The sequence below is a fragment of the Vombatus ursinus genome, unplaced genomic scaffold (assembly GCF_900497805.2).
Source record: "Vombatus ursinus unplaced genomic scaffold, bare-nosed wombat genome assembly UNPS02014818.1, whole genome shotgun sequence".
Classification (NCBI taxonomy): domain Eukaryota; kingdom Metazoa; phylum Chordata; class Mammalia; order Diprotodontia; family Vombatidae; genus Vombatus; species Vombatus ursinus.
The window spans coordinates 70,991,820-71,009,645 of NW_020954596.1; the positions used below are offsets into that span (position 1 = coordinate 70,991,820).

At 33.9% G+C, this 17,826-nt stretch overlaps 1 protein-coding gene across 1 annotated transcript in view; it reads right to left on the bottom strand.

The window, feature by feature from the left end:
- EPHA5 (EPH receptor A5) overlaps window positions 1–17,826 on the bottom strand; it is a 458,275-nt gene that overhangs the window by 21,553 nt on the left and 418,896 nt on the right. The window contains exons 13-14 of the mRNA XM_027836299.1: window positions 2,184–2,245; window positions 1,866–2,075 (exon numbers count right to left, since the gene is read on the bottom strand). Coding sequence (XP_027692100.1) covers window positions 1,866–2,075; window positions 2,184–2,245 — 272 coding nt within the window. The remainder of the gene's footprint in view (window positions 1–1,865; window positions 2,076–2,183; window positions 2,246–17,826) is intronic.

Genomic DNA, 17,826 nt, shown 5'->3' on the forward strand with positions numbered 1-17,826 from the left:
TAGTAGAGATTGGCAACTCATTTGCAATTTATACTCTTGAAGCATTGCCTAGGGCACTGAGAGACTTTAAGAGACTTGCTCATAATGGCATGTCTAGTATAGGAAAGTCTTTTAGATTCTGTGACTTTTATCTGCTTCACCATATTGCCAATCATTTATATTTATTTATATGTGATTTGTGTATCATATTCCCTTTGAGACTATTGTCTAATAAAGACACAGATCTATCTTTTTAGTTTCCTCAGTGGCTATATCACAGGGCTCTGCAAATTGGATGCTTAGTAAATATATGCTTAATTAAACTGAATTGATATTTGATAATTCTATAGGTATCATAGGATTTCCATTGGCCATTCATTCAAATTAAGAATCTGAGATCATCTTAATAGCTCATGTTTAAATAGTGTTTCTAGTTTTTCCAAAGTGCTTTAATGCATTATCTCTTTAAAGAATAAATAAATAATTCAGAACTATGAGAAATATAAAATAAATTTAATTACTAATTGAAATCTTTTGGTCTAAACATTCAGAAAGCCATGCCAGATCTGCTAAGATTTCTGTCTACTGTGAATTGAGCACAGAATAAATGACTTGGTGAAATTGAGTATGTTTACACCAATAACACCTGGAAAACTTAATGACTGTTAATAAAAATAGTGGTTATATTTTTTTTAACAAATAAAGGTCCATAGCATATCTATATTCAATAGGAAATTGAGATAGTAATATGGGATGTGGTAGAGGGGAATGACATACTGGGTTACTACTTGGAATATGTCCTACTGGAAATCCTGTAATCTCTACTCTGAGCAATCTGTGACCTTGATTCAGAACAGAAATGTAGTCTTCCTCTTAGCTCAAATCTTAGTCTAATAGAACTGCTAAGAAAAATCCATACTTATTCTTTTTGTGGCTCTGTCTACCACCATAAGGTAAAGTGAAGAATTAAATAAAATAGCTAGATAATATGGGTCAAAAATTCCTTTGCCTAAAATACTCTGGTAATTGAGATAAATGAGAAGAGTGTGGATTCATATTAAAATTGACTCAGCTTTCATAGTTAGAAATTATTACACATGAGTGATATAATGAAAAAAACATTAAGATGAATGAAATGATCTATTTAAAATATTTAGAGGGAATTTAAAGGTAAAAAAAACAACAAAAAGGGTGGTAGACAACTATCATTTCCTTCTCAATAAAGATGGGTTGACTTATAACAACCCTTAAATAGATAGTCTCCCCAAATATGTCCACCTACTCTGTCATGGGATTTGGTTTACATAGTTGATAAATTAAAAGAAATACTTTAATTTGGTCATAGGGAATTGAATGCTACTGACAGGTGACTTTAAAAGAGCACCTGGAGGATGAACTTTAAATACACACACACACACATACACACACACACACACACACACACACACATGTATGTATATATATATACACATTATGTAAGAGAGAAGCATAGGCATTTTTCTGTAGTAAGGGAAGTTTATGACCCAGATCAAATTGTGCTAGCTAGCTTCTTTTCTGGGAAAAGCAACAGGGGATGATTCATGGTAAATATGCTAGTGTGAATATAGATTCATGACTGGAGGTTTTTGGAAAAACAACTATATAAAGAAACTACTTTTTCAGTGAGATTAATTATAAACTTATCATAGGACATTCCTCCAAGTAATTAAAAATAATCTGCTGGCATCAGTTCATTTATTATTATGAGGCAAAAGTATAGATGTTTGGTTCAAGTTACTTCTATGCTCTAAGGAACATAAAAATCTTTGAAACAAAATATTCTTAGTTTCCTTTAGTATGATGGCCTGGGACTGATTTCTCGTATTATTGATACCATTAGAACCTACCCGTGTAGTATATGCTGCTTCAGGGTCATCTTCTAGTACTCTGGAAAGTCCAAAATCAGACACTTTGCATACCAGGTTACTGTTGATTAAGATGTTTCTGGCTGCAAGATCCCTATGCACATAGCCCATGTCAGAAAGGTACTTCATTCCAGAGGCAATGCCCCTCAGCATTCCTACTAGCTGAATTACAGTAAATTGCCCATCATTTTTCTGGAAAGATAATGAAGAAATGTTAGTCTTACATGGAAATATAATGAACAAATCATCAGTGTTGGGGGTGTCATGGCTGTGATGAATAAAAACTATTGCAAATCTTACCTTTAAAAATGTATCTAAAGAGCCATTCTCCATATATTCTGTCACTATCATTACTGGCTTACCTAAAAAGAAAACAAAGTCACATAGTTCTAATTTCATAAAAATATTGAACATGTTTTTGTACATATATAGATTAGGAAAAAAATATGCCTTTTTGCATTTTAACCTAGTCATACTAAGGAGTGCTTTAAACCATTTTAGAAGTACTAATTTATATATGATTTTTTGATATTTTAGTAAAGTTCACATTTTAATATAATGCCAACCAATCAACAATTATTATTTACTAATAATATGTTGAGTACTATGGGAACTGAGTGTATGTGGAGAGATCAAGGTGGTAGGAATATAATCTTGGTAAATGAGTATTTTAAATTATTATACTGCCATTATCAGAAACATCACATTATGTAGAAATGAGTCTTAAGACAATTCAAAATGATACATGCTATTTAGGACAGTTTGATAGTACTCATATTTAGTTTTGCAATGAGTTAATAGAGTGACCCCTAAACTGCACATGTATACATAACAAATCCATAGCTCCCTAAATACATGCCCACTTTCACTGCTTTCCTATAAGGAATACTTCAAACTGAAGTTTTCATTTTCCTTTATGCCATCTACCTCCATATAATTATTAATGACATTCCTTTTACTTAAAATATGCCTACCCCACCTCTACCCACCATCTTCTTAGTAACACCTGAAAATTCAATTCAAATCCCACCTTTTGCATTAAGCATTCACTTATCTTTTCCAAGTGAAGCTGATGTCTCCTTTCCCTTAAATCCTTTTAAAACATTTAATGTTTTCTTGAAAACACTATTACAATTTGTTCTGATAGGGGAGGTTCTTTTGCCTTTTACCCTCATATTGTTATCTGCATCACTTGTGTAATAATTAGAAAATACTATCTATCACATTTCTCTAAAGACTTATCTTAGGCCACCTATTAGAATATAAATTCTTGGACACTCAGAATTTTGTTTTATATGTTTATCTCCTCTGCAGCAGCTTGTACTTGTTCTTGTCCAAGGTGCCTTGAACATAGGAAATGCTAAAGAAATGGATGCAAAATGAGTGAACAAATAATTATATTACTCAGATAAACCATAGACTGACAAGGATAGTCTTTAACATGTTGTTTAGTCTTGTCTCTTGCTATCAACAGTATAGTATTTGAAAATAAGCATTGCTTCTACCTCTAGGACAAATACTTTGTCTTATACAGCAGTAAATGACATAGGTTAACTTAAGTCTCTCACTTTTAGGGAAAGACAGTGAATAAAAATATATATGTATATATATATGTACATTTACACACATGCTATATATGCTTTTTATATAATAACAGTAAATACTAAGGGCATGCTGAGACTGGAAGTGATTATTCTCTTAGATCAATTAAAATCTCAATATGTAAGAGAGAATTATATTTGATCCATGCAAATACGCATGTACCATCACAAGCTAATCACGAATGCATCATAGGTTGCTTCTTGTTATTTACAGGAAAATATAAATGCTTTCTTGCTATTTAATGAATTCAGACCTGACATGGCTTGTTTATGTAGACCACCACTGCCCAAAATTTGAAAAAAATTACTGAGATGAGTATTACAATACTTAGATATAAATAAAAGTTACATATCCATTTAAGCATTTACATGCAAAAAATATTTTAAGAATTTTATTAAGCTCCATAGTCTGACAAGATAGTTTTTCATATAGATAACTTCTCTTATGATAAATTGGGAAATGTATGTTCTTTTAATGATACTTGAAATGTGATATATGTTCATTTCATTAGCAGTGAAATATAAAAATATACAAAGGATGTTTCATATTAAAATTTCATCACAAAATACTTTGCACATAGCCAAGGAAAACTAAGAAGTTACAAAAATCCTCTTTTTGGTCCATTTTCACTTCCAAATTTTAGCACTTCCCTCTTTGCTTCAAAGAACCACAGTGTGGATGTCTTTGTTCATCCCCTGTCCGCTAACCTTATTCATTTGATTCTCCTTCCCACCACATCCTTTTGGTGTTTAATATAGGCTTGCCCTGTCTACTCAGTTTTCAAAGTCTTGGATGTCTCTGTCTTTCTCTGTGTGTCTCTCTGACTCTTTGTGTATCTCTCTCTGCCTCTGTCTCTCTGTCTGTGTATGTCTCTGTCTCTCTCTCTCTCCCAATTGTGAGGTCCATAGAAATTGACTGTCATTTAGCTCTTAGGCTAGAAAGTATCCAGAGATGGAAAGGACTTCAGTGGCTTTTAGTTCAGTTTATACAGGTAGAATCCCCTCTACAATGTGCCACTCAAATGGCCATCCAGCCTTTGTTTGAAGATCCCCAATGTGGGAGAACCCAACACTTACAAAGGCAGTTCATTTCACTTCAATTATCTCTCTAATTATCATGAAGTTTTCATAATATCAAGCCTCAATTTAACTTGTTGCAAATTACACCTAATTGATCCTAATTTTACCTTGCCAGGGCATGTAGGAAAAAAAAAACAAAAACAAAAACAAAAACTATATCCTTTTTTTTATTTGAAGCCTACAAAGACTTTCAGTTATCTCACATCTCCTTTTCCTACCAAGCATTCACTTTCATAAACAAAATATCCATGACTCCTGTTGTGCTCATTTGGATGTTATCCAGGTTGTTAATGTTCTTCCTAAAATGTGTTGCCTGAACTGAATACAACATGGCTCACCTGGTCTGATGAAGACAGAACCCATGAGTCCTGGACTTTGCACTTCTTTTAATATGTTTTACTATTTCATTGGCTTTCCCATGTGTCACATCATATTGTTCATTTATTTTGACCTTTCTGTCTGCTAAAAGTATTCCCTGATCTTTTTTGAACTGTTACCTAACCATCCTTGCCTTGCTAATATCAACCTTGAAGCTGATTTTCTAAAATGGAAAATATGACTTAACATTTAACCCTACTAAATTTCAGATTATTTCATTTGGCCTAATGTTCTAGATTGTACAGATGTTTTTGAATCCTGATGGTCATCTATGATGTCAGTTATTCTTTCCAGCATTTCATGATCTATGAATTTGATAAACATGCCACTGACACTGCTATTTGAGTAAGTGACAAAAAAATATAAAAACTACAGGACCAAGTATAGATCTCTGGGGCACTCCACTGGTGACTTCTTTCCAAAATGACACAAAACATTAATGACTACTATTAGGGCCAAGTCATTCAACCAGTGTCAAATCTATTTAATTGTGTTTTAATCTGACCCAGGGCTGGAGAACCTGTGGCCTCAAGTCTTGGATTTAGTCAAAGGGCCACACTTGAGGACCTAGAGCACCACATGTGGCTTTGAGGCCCCAGGTTCCCCACCCCTGAGTCTAGTCCATATTTTCCCACATGTTCCCAAAAGATCAGCTTTTATCACATACTTCACTAGATTAACTTTATCTACACTATTACTCTAATCCACTAATTTAGCAAATATATCAAGAAAGGAAACAGCCTTTTCAACTTAATCTTAGGTTTGTCTCACTAAGTATGTCTCTGACTCAAGTTCACACCTAGTGTTGCTCCTGGGGACAAAAGAATTTGACTCTGAGCCACATCTCTACAGAAAGTATTAAGTGTTCTTCAATCTCATAGAAGTATACAAGGTAAGAAGACTTCAGACAAAGTACATATTTTAATTTACTTCAAACAAAAACAGGTTCATTATCTCAAAAACAGTCAGGATATCTCCCCTCTACTCTCCAATGTGTCTCTGATTCTCAGGGACATACACAGTGCTCTGGAATATTTCCTTGACTAACAAAACTTGTATAGGGAAAGAACTTGAGGTTTAAAGAAAAACAAACAACCTACCCAAACTGTAGACTCTTCTAAAGAATGATTTCTAATGTGTTTTAATGGGTATTTACATTTTAAATAAGGAAAAAATCAACTTAAATAATGAATTTATAATAGTTAAATTTCCAGTATCAAGATCATGTTCACTGGAGCCAGGTGAAGGGGTGGAGGTTGGTCGTCTATTCTTAGGTTGAGGGACCTTCATATATAGCAACATATGTAGTCAATTACTTTATCTATATACAACCTTATTTATATCTTCTATATGTCCTTTGACACCTGTTGCTTTTCCCTCCACGTGATTAACAAATAATTCTATTCCATGCTTCTTTCTTATACTCATGTTTCTTTACTGAATTTTTCTCCTTCCTATCTCCCCACTCATTTTCTATTTTCTAGAATTGTCTATCAGTAGAATGAGTTGACTGCAGGTATTCATTAGACTGATGAACTTCAGCAATAATGAGTTAAAAAATCTGTATGAAGTATTTTTTCTTGAGTTCATGAACACCTTGACCTTCAACCCAAACTTTACTGAGCTCAGAAGAAAGACATTATGTTGTAAACAGGAAGTACTCATCAAAAAATCTTATTAACATTAAATAATATACAAACAGAAAGAGGAAATAATTACTTTTAAGAAGTTGGACACCTGGGATGCATGCTGTGCAATTTTTCAGCCAGCATCATCTGTGTTTAAGAGACATATTAATTATGTATGACAGCAAAGACTGTAACAACAGAAATTTAAAAAAAATGTTATTTGAGAAGTGTGATAGGAACCTAAAGTGCCTCTCATATTTGAGATTGGGGGGGGATGAGCAATCAAAATAAAAGTTTGCAAACAGGTATGATATTCCTTTGTTGACAAGAATAATAAGACTCTTCAAATCCCATTTGATTAATTTTCATGCTTGAGTCATTTTAATGCTAATTATATATTGTTTGGCTCAGGTTTTAGATCTCATTTCTCGCTAGCTTGCAAGGATGACATAGCAATAATTAATGTGGTTTCCCCAGTCCTTGTAAATTCAACAAAATCCTCTAAGAACATGCAAATTTTTTTATTTAAATCAATTTCCATGACGTCATATGAAATATAGATAAGAGGAGATGTCAGTCATCTTAAAATTGCATAATAAATGCCTATGCATAAGATGTGTTAAAGCTATGTTATAACATGATTATAATAAACTTTAAAATTAGTTCATATTAAGATATTTGTATATTTTAAAGAAAGAATATTAAACTGTTTGGGCTTTTTCATGCAAAGGAATAGCTGATTAATTACAGAAATTAGGGACATGGTTTCTAATCTCATTACTAACTAGTTACTTAACCTCATTAGGCCTCAACTTCTCATCTGTAAAATGAGGCAAGGTGCTATTAAATGGCCTGTAACATCCCTTCCATCTTGAAATTTGTAATCATAAATCTAAAGTCAATAACTATAATCATATAGATATGAGAATTTTGAAGACTTCTAGACAAATTCTATGTAATTTTTAAATGGCTAAATCCAATAACATTACTGAATCCTCATTCTATTTGAATTATTTTCAGTTTTTTACTCTTGTCATTGTACTGGATATTATTTTCTCCATGCTTGCCTTACAAGATAATTATCTGTTGGTCCTCCTCTTATCTGTTTGACACCTCCTTTTCAGTCTCTTTTTTATTTAATATCTCATTTTCCCCAATTATACGTAAAAACAATTTTTAACATTAATTTAAAAAATTGAGTTCAAAATTCTCTCCCTCCCTCTCTTGTACCCACCTCATTGAGAAAGCAAGCAATTTGATTTGTTAAACATGTGTAGTCATGCAAAATATATTTCCATATTAGTCGTATTTTAAAGAAAACACAGACAAAAATAAGTTTAAAAAAAGTATTCTTCAATCTTCATTCAGACTCCATCAGTTCTTTCTCTGGAGATGGAGAACATTTTTCATCATATCTCCTTTAGAATTACCTCCTTTACAACTGTCTTGGATCATTATACTGCTAATAATAGTCATCATTCACAGGTGATCATCATATGATATTACTGTTACAATATCTGATGTTTTCCTGGTTCTGCTGATTTTACTCTGCATCAGGTCATGTAAGTCTTTCCAGGTTTTTCTGAAAGCATTCTGCTCATCATTTCTTATACTTTGCAGTCACTTTTGCTGCACCATAATACTCCTCTTACTTACAAAGGATGGATATTTCCCAAAGCTCTGTGCTGCACTCTTATCTCTCTTTTTTTTCTATATTCTTCCTTTTGCTAATGTCTTTCAACTCCATTGACATTTATTATCATCTCAATGTACAAGATTCCTAATATGTCCTCACCTCCAGTCCCATATTAACATTTGTTGGACATTTACATCTTTATGTCTCAGGTAATGGAAATTCAGTGTGCCCAAAAGAGAACTTATTTTATTATCTAAATACTCTTATTTCTTACTTAGGTGACCTCTATCCTTACTGTAACTTAGGTTAACAATCATGCAGTCATTCTTGACTCTTTTTCCTTACCACTCTTATTAAATCAGCTGCTAACTCATGTCCATTCTGCCTTCATATCATTCTCCTATCATAGTCCCTAATCACCTCTCAACTGGACTACTAAAACAACTCCTAAATGTTGTCCCTAATTCCAGTCAATGACCCTTCTCCCTTCTGGGAAGCTAGGTGGTACAGTGGATATAGATCTGGGCTTAGAATTAGGAAGGCATCTTCATTAGTATAAATTTGACTTCAGACACTTACTAGCTAGGTGACCCTGGTCAAGCCACTCAACCCTGTTCACCTCAGTTCCTCATTTACAAAAATGAGCTGGAGAAGGAAATGACAAACCACTCCAATATCTTTGCCAATAAAACTCCAAATGAGGTCACAAAGAGTCAGAGTTGGCTGAAAAATGAAAAAAAAATGATAACAACACATTTCTCCCATTCATCTTCCATATGAGAGTCAAATTTATATTCCAAAAACCTGGATTTTATTCCTAGGACACACCCCCTATTCTATTAAACTATTCAATAGCTCTCTACTTGCTCTATGATAAAATGTAAAACCTTGACACTGTCATTTAAAACCTTTCACAACATTTCTCACCTTTCTATTCTTATTTTGTATAATTCTCATTTATACACTCTCTAATATAAGCAAGCTAGAAAGACAGATTTATAATGCTTTAAATGTATATGTTTCAAATAAAGAGGAAATTTCAGAAAATGACTTTAATAGTATATGATGGTTCATTTCAAATATATGTTTTAATTCAATAAGACTTTATGAAGCAGCTACTATGTGCCTGGCACTGCTATAAGCACTCAGAATAAAAGACAAAAAAAAAGCAATGCCTACCCTCAAAGAGTTCACATTTTATTGAAATTTCAATGATTTAAAAAAAATCCACATATAAAAAGGCAAAAAATAAGGAGAAAAACAGCCAAAGAAATTCAAATTTTTTGAAAGATATCCTACACAAATTTCAAAGAATAGAATTCCTTACAGATGGAGAAAATGTTTAGATCTTTCTTTTTGTGTATAAATTGACCTGATGGTATATAGTCCAAAGATACTACAGGGTCTACTCTGAAATTCATAGCCATTTAAAAGATATAGTAATAAAATTTCTTATTTGTATAGTGTAAGTTTCCAAAGTGATCTACCTGGTTGATCTTATTTGATTACTTAAAAAGGAATTAAACTGTCCTTAACGTTTGGTGGAATCAGTGGACAAAATTGTGAGCTATTAACATGGCTTCCTACATGACTGAGTACAAAAAGTCAAAAGGACAGTCCAGCTGGACCCTCAGGATTGACTGATGTTGTGTTAATTACTAGATGGTCAACTGTCTCATTTTTTAAAATATCAAACCTGAGGTACCAATGCAACCTGATCAGCCCTGGCCTATTTGCTAATTCCTATTTTACAGATGAGAAAACTAGAACTAAAAGATGCTAAGTTACTTGCCCAGAGTAACAGAGATAGTATGTATCTGAGTTACATCATGTTTAACACTATGCCAGGTTGCCCCTCTGGAGGATGAAGAAATTTCTTTTCCCTGATTAAAATAGATAATTTGATTAGTCCATCAGTATCTATATCCCTTCTGGTCATTACAGGTAGATAATCATTGGGGCCCAGAAAGAAAAAGGGGATGCAAATAGGACAGATTATGTTTGGGAATTGTGATAAATATGAGCTTTTCCCACAGAAGACATTGTATTCCCCAACATCCATACTTAATAGTTATGCTGTTTACTTATGAATCTTGGTAAACCAGTATCCCTAGAGAATCAAAATTATAGCTTACTCAAAAAGTGATGGAGAGATTCATGGAGGGTGTAAGATCTCAATACTTTAAAGATCTATACATTCATGATCAGGAAGGTGTTTGCTTCCTTTGGGGATGAAAATCTCTACTCCCTTCTACTCCACAGAATGATTTGGGGAAATTCATAGGATCAAAGAATCACACATTTAAATTAGGAAAGAACCATAGAGATTATGGAATGTAATGCACTCTATAGATGAGGAAATTGAGGCTTATGTTAAGTGACTCACACAAGTTTACATAGGGAGGAAGCAGTAGAATATGGATTAGTCCCAAAGTCCCTGACTCTCAATCCTGCCCTTTTCACTCTACCTCACATCCTGCCTTTGTTTCTGGGGTTGAAATATTTATCACCTTTCTGTCAACACAGTCATGCACATTTCTAAAGCAAGGTAGTGTAGTCTCACTCTACATAGTAAATAGTGCAAGTATTTTTATCCCCATTTTTTAGAAGATGAAGTTGAGGTTGAGAGATGGTTTGAGAAGTAACAGGAAGTAGTCACCCAACATCTGTAAAGTAAATGCTTAACAGGATGTTTAATGACTGAATATGTACCCAGAACCATAGACAAGATCAGAATTCCTACTATCAAAGAGCTGGTACTTTAAAAGTGGAGGCAGCATCCAAATAACTGTATACATGCAAGATACATACAGATTAAATAAAAGGCAATCTCAGAGGGAATCCCGTAGCAGAAGGGAGACTAATAAGTCCAGAGATTGTAGAATGTGGAATTTGAACACAGTAATGAGGGAATCCAGGAAAACCAGTAGGTAGAGATGAGAAGGAAAAGAATTTAAGGCACAGGGGACCAACAATGAAAGGTCATGGAATAATGACTTAGTGTCAAATATGACAAACAGGTCAATGTGGTTAAGTGTAAGAGCCCTTAAGAGGGAAGAAAGTGTCATGTTGTAAATGCCTTTAAATACCAAATATTTCTATTTATATTGGATCCTAGGTGAAATAGGAGCCACTGGAGTACATCAAATAAGGGCATCAGATAGATCAGATCAGTGCTTTACTACACTCACTTTGGTAGCTGAGTACAGGGTGGATTGGAATGAATAGAGACATGAAGTGTGATCAAGAAAGAGGTTATTTCAATCATCTGGATGTAAAGCAATGGATATATCAGTAGCTGACTGGAGATAAGGCCACATTTTAGCAATGTTGTACAGGTAGAAACAAGAAGACTTGAGAGAGAATTGATATTGTGAGGTGATTTTGAGTGAGGAGACAAGAATGATAACTAGGCTGGGTGCTTGGGTGATTGGAAGAATGGTCTTATTGTGACAATATCAAGAAAGTCAAAAAGAGGATTATTTTTTTCTTCTTATTTGGGGGAGAAGCTAATGAATTCTATTTTTGGACACTTTGAACTTGATTTGCCTAAAGAACATTCAGTTTTAAATATCCAAAGGCAGTTGGTGATGTGGAATGAGAGCTCAAGAGAAATTAGGACTGGATATACTGATAGGGGAATCATCTGCATAGAAATGATATGACTCATGGGAACTAATAAAATCAGCAAATAAAATGTTATAGAGGGGAAAAGGAAGTGGCTCTAAGTCAGACCCTTAGTTAAGATCCCTTATAGATAATGGAAATGTCCAGGAGTAATATCCATCAAAGGAGATTGGGAAAGAGTATTTCCCATTGTAGGTGTCAAGAAAACCTAAAGAGGAGAAAGTATCCAAAAAAGGCTGATTGGCAGCAAAAGCTGCAGACAAATTAAGATAAGGATCCAGAAAAGGCCATTATATCTGGCAATTAAAAGATCATTTTTCACATTGTAAAGAGTAGATCAGTAGTTTCCATTGAATGATGAGATTAGAAGTTAGACTGCAAACAGTTAGACTGGAAGAGGAGGAGTTGTACATATATATATATATATATATATATACACACACACACACACACACACATATACACATATATACACATATATATTTATGTACACATATATATGTATGTATATATATGTTTATATGCGTGTGTGTGTGTACATATATATACACACATGAGAGTAGCTATCAGGGATAGTTGGATTAAGTGAGATTTTTTTTTCTTTTCCTTTTTTTTAAGATTGGGGGAGACATTAACATGTTAATCAATAGGTAGTAGATAGATGAGAGGAGATGAGAGATGAGATTGAAGATTAATAGTGAGGATAACCAAATGAGGAAACTTCTGGAAGAGATGGGTAAAAGGATACAGGCAGAATACTTTACTTTGCAAAAAAAACAATAAAGGACCACTTCTTCATGTGAGAAATGGGAGGAAGAGATCAGGGGAATATTTCTGAATGATAGTAGATGTATATAAAAGGAAAATAGAAACCTCTTAGAGAATGACCTCATTTTTTTTTTCAGTGAAATATGAAGCAAGGCCTTAGCTGAGAGGGTGGGGTCCATCTTTCAACTGCAAATCCAGTATTCATTCTACTGAATAACCATTTCCTTTGTTTTCAAACATCCTTGTAAAATTCCAATACAGTTTCATTTATCGATACTCCCTAATGACTTATAATCAGTCACGGTAAAACTGGAATGTAACAAATAATCAGTTGATTACTTATTTGCAGTATTTACATGATTCATGAATTTGCTAATAGGTTTTTCCTGAGGACTTTGTTCTGAGATATATTTACAGTATTCAGTTCCATTCCATTCCAAACCATTTCATAAACTTTTATTGTATATATAAAAAGACAACCTAGCAGAGTGTAGTGCATGTTGTCATTTAAATGAGGAAAATAGGGGTTCAAATACTGTGTCAGACACTTAATAACTGCATCTCTGGCCAAGTCATTTTACCTCCCTAGATTTCAGTTTTTGTCAGTTGAAATATGAGAAATTGGACTCTATGGTCTCTAAAATACTTTTAACTTTAGATTTATGATCCTATGATCTATTATGTGTAAGGCATTACAATCATATAAGCAATAATTCCCATATAATATTGAATTTTCTTAGAAAAAATGTGGTTAATTTTTTCTTTAAAAATTAAAAAGTATATATATATTAATAATTATTTTAATAACATTGGTAGATAAATAAAAGTAATCTAAAAATATTCTGGAATGTCAATAAAAATTGTATATTGACAAGCATAAATAAAGTCATAAATTTATAAGTCACGATTAGGTGAAATTTTTTTAAACAGTCTCTTGCACCTGAATGTGCCATCCCCCTGGGAATGGAAGGAGTTATTCCTCAATTATGCTGTAAATAGTGTTTTGCAAAGTATTTCTAGTCTCCTATTCAGTGTAAATTTAGCACAGCTCTACGCCTGACCTAATTTGAGATCAGGTAAATGTGGCCCAAGGCTTTTGCTTCCCCTTTTGGTCTTTGTTCTGATTACGAAAAATTTTACATCACCTCAGGTGTTGAAGAGAGAACTCAACATTTGGCAGTTCTATGATTTGGAAGTATCGGCTCTGAATTTATTAACATAAAAACATCTATGAAGAGCAGCCCCTTGGCTAATTTCCACAATAGGTAACACAAAGTAGAGCAGCTCATAAGAAACTCAGAAATGCAATGATGTTTTGATGGGATAGAGGGCTGACTCATGTATTTTTTTTTCTTTTTTGCTATTTTCTGAATCTCATTGAATAGTGGAAGTTGGCACTGTTGAACATTTCATGAAAGTGCCTTGCATTGAAAATGAGCTATTTGAGTCAGGAGCTGTGGGTTTTTAGTCATCTATCAGCAAACCCCGGCAGACAGTATCTGTCTTTAGGATGTGCCACGTTTAGCAACAGATCACAAAAGGATTTCTGAGTGAGGTCCCTTATTTCTAGCACTTAAAGCAATGGTACAGTTAAAAAAGATGGAGTATCGTTATGGCCCTATCTGTGGGAATGCTACTAAAGCCTCCCCACCCCAGCTTCAATCAGAGAAATCACAAGATTTAGTTGCACTTATGCCTCATTATCTGTGTGCTGCAGGTTGAGAATAATTGCTGAATAAATTAGCATCAGATCAGAAAGCATGAAATTAAGGACACAAATAAAGTGAGTTTCAACATGGTAAATTAAAAACAAGTTGCAGACTTCCTAAGTTGAGCATTAATAGCTTACCTTTGTGAAGGAAAATATGATTTCAATTCACACAGAACAAGAAATAAAGATAAAGAGTCACCTTAAAGGCTATTGTTTCAGTTTTCCTATTAATGTTGTCATTGAGGGATCATCCTTAGAAAAAGGTATTTGATTAAAAAAAATTAAGTGTAAACATTTTAAGAATGATTCATCATCATCCTCTGTAACATTTACATTTTATACTCTGGATCATAATTTACATATTTCAAATATGGTTACATTTATGGATATAAAGAATGCAGGTGTCTTGTTTCAGTTACTTCACAAGACATTTATTAAAGTCCTACTTTTTTAAGTCCTGGGGAAGATAGAACATTTAATTAAATCCCAGAACCTGACCTCATGGAGCTTACAATTTGTAGGGGTTGCTGGGGGGCTTGATATGTTACATAAATAGGAAACTGCAATATAGAATTATGTGACATTTGATATGTATAAAACCACAATGTTACAAAGGACATAAAGGGTCTAATTTTGCCACCTGGGAGTTCAGTGAAGACTACATGAAGGCTTGAGAATTTGAGCTGGTTTTCATAGCATAGAAACAAATTCATCAAGAGAAGAGTGGACCTTATAGCCATAGGGAACAATGATTAGTCACTGAATGGAATATCCAATTTTTTATCGGTTTTATATCACTTGAATTCCTAAGATTTTTTTCTAATTCTTCTTTCCTTTCTATTACAGATAGCTTTTTTTTTTTTAGCATTTCCTGCATCCCTTATAAGTAGGCTTTATTTCCTAAGGAAGTAGTTTGCCCTTGAGTGATCTCAAGGTATACTGCCTTGCAAGAATCTCCTACAAGCAGTGACAAATGAGTTACATTAGTCTTGAAGAAGTAAAAGGTCATGCTGGACAAAAGACATGTTGGAAAAACTTACTTTTAATCAAGTACTATTTCATTACCTTGTTATATCCTTCCAATATTTCTCTTCCCTAATTACTCTTTAGGAGAAAATCCTCTCTAAGAAAACAAAATTATATTATTATGATAGTGTTAGTCAACATTAATTATGTTGTTCTTTGGGATCAGAGATAGAATTACTGAGCCAGCATCAGTACAATAGTATTGTAGGCATAATTTCCAATTGTGGTCGTTGGTTTGGAGTTAGCTACTTGTCTTTCTTTTTGTAACATCTGTTACTAACTGCATGCATCCCATGTAAATAAATCAGAGGTACCTTTTAACTGAGATAATGAGTGGAGTGGATAGATTGTTGACCCCAAAATCAGGAAGACTTGAGTTCAAACTTGGTTTCAAACATCTACTTCTAAGACTCTAGGTAAGTGGCTTAACCTCTGCTGTCTCATTTTCCTAAGCTATAAAACAGAAGAAAATAACTCACCAATGACTCCCCCACTCAATGTAGTACCCTTCTTTGTAACAGGTGAGTAAAGTCAAGCAAAATGAATCAATACCTTGGTCATTTCTGAAAATGTATGAGAATTCCACAACTCTAGTCTATAACCTCTTTACCAAGAGGCATAAGGTAGGTGATATGAGTCCTAGATAAATAGTTTAGATAAAATATGGTGCCCATCTTTGTGGAACTGACACTTTAAGAATAATATCAATACCAATGATTATAGTATGACATTATATAGATACATAAATGTATTGTAATATTACTATACATAAAGTAAGAAATGAATGAATAAAATGTTTATTAAGAATTTACTTAATAAAAAGCTATTTTATGAGGGTAAAATGTGATAATTACAAAATGCTTAGCATAATGCCAAGCACAGGGGTGGGGAACCTGCAGCCTCAAGGCCATATGTGGCCATCTAGGTCCTCAAGTGTGGCCCTTTGACTAAATACAAACATCACAGAATAAATCACCTTTATAAAAGGATTTGTTCTATAAAACTTGGACTCAGTCAAAAGGTTGCACCCAAGGACCTAGAAAGCCACATGGGGCTTTGAGGCCACATGCCCTAGCACATAGTAGGGAGTTAATAAATAAATAATAGTTCTCTTGTTCCCCTCTTTTTATTCCAGAATTGTCTCTGTCTAACTAGCTGATCTGGTGGTGAAAGTGGGGTAAGGGCAAGGGTCACACTCTTAGCTTTGGCCTCATTAATATTACACTATAACCACTTGAGTTAACTTGCATGCACCCAGTAAATGTTCAATAAATATTTGCTGAATTGAACTGAATAACATTTGCTGAGCATACATGGTGTGCAGAATCCTCTTCTAGGTCATCTGAGGAGACATCAAAGAAGTCTGTGTTCCAATTTAAGCAATAGAGGAGCACAAATTTAATGACTGAGTCCTGTATTTCAAGTTGTCTCATTAAATATGGTTAGTGTAGTAGGAGATCTCAGAAAAGTGAAAAGGACACATCAATGACCGTGTTCCAAATCCATAACATTGAATGTATCTTTGGATCAGGGGTTCTTAATCTAGCTTATGCCATGGACCCCTTTGGCAGCCTCATGAAACCTCTTCTCAGAAATTGTTTTTTTTTAAGTTAAAAGGAGATATTTTCCAAATAGCGCAAAGAGACTTGGATTTTGAGATAAAGAACTTCAGTTTAAATTGCAGTTTGGCTACTATGTGTATAGTCCCAGGCAAGTCACTTCCCCTGGAATTTAGATTATTGCTCTGTAAAATGAAGGCCTTTGTATGGATAGGCAGTTTTCAGATGAAGAAATTAAATCTATCTATAGTCATATGAAAAAATGCTGTAAATCACTATTGATTGGAGAAATGCAAATTAAAACAACTCTGAGGTACCACATCACACCCATCAGATTGGCTAACATGACAAAACATGAAAATGACGAATATTGGAGAAGATGTGAGAAAATTGGACTAATGCATTATTGGTGGAGTTGTGAAATGATCCAACCATTCTGGAGAGCAATTTGGAACTATGCCCAAAGGGCTATAAAAATGTGCATAACCCTTTGAACCAGCAACAGAACTTCTAGGGCTATATCCCGAAGAGATCATAAAAATGGGAAAAGGACCCACATGTACAAAAATATTTATAGCAGCTCTTTCTGTGGTGGCAAAGATTTGGAAATCAAGGGGAGGTCCATCAGTTGGGGAATGGTTGGACAAATTGTGGTATATGAATGTAATGGAATACTATTGTGTATAAGACACGATAAGCAAAAAAAAAAAAGAAAAGGAAAGAAAAGAAAAAAAATGATGAGAAAGTGGACTTCAGAAAAACCTGGAAAGACTTGTATCAACTGATGCTGAGTGGAATGAGCAGAACCAGGAGAACATTGTACACAGTAACAGTCACATTGTGCGATGACGAACTTTGACAGACTTAGCCCTTCTCAGCAATATAAGGATCTAAGATATCTCCAAAAGTCTCATGATGGAAAATGCTAT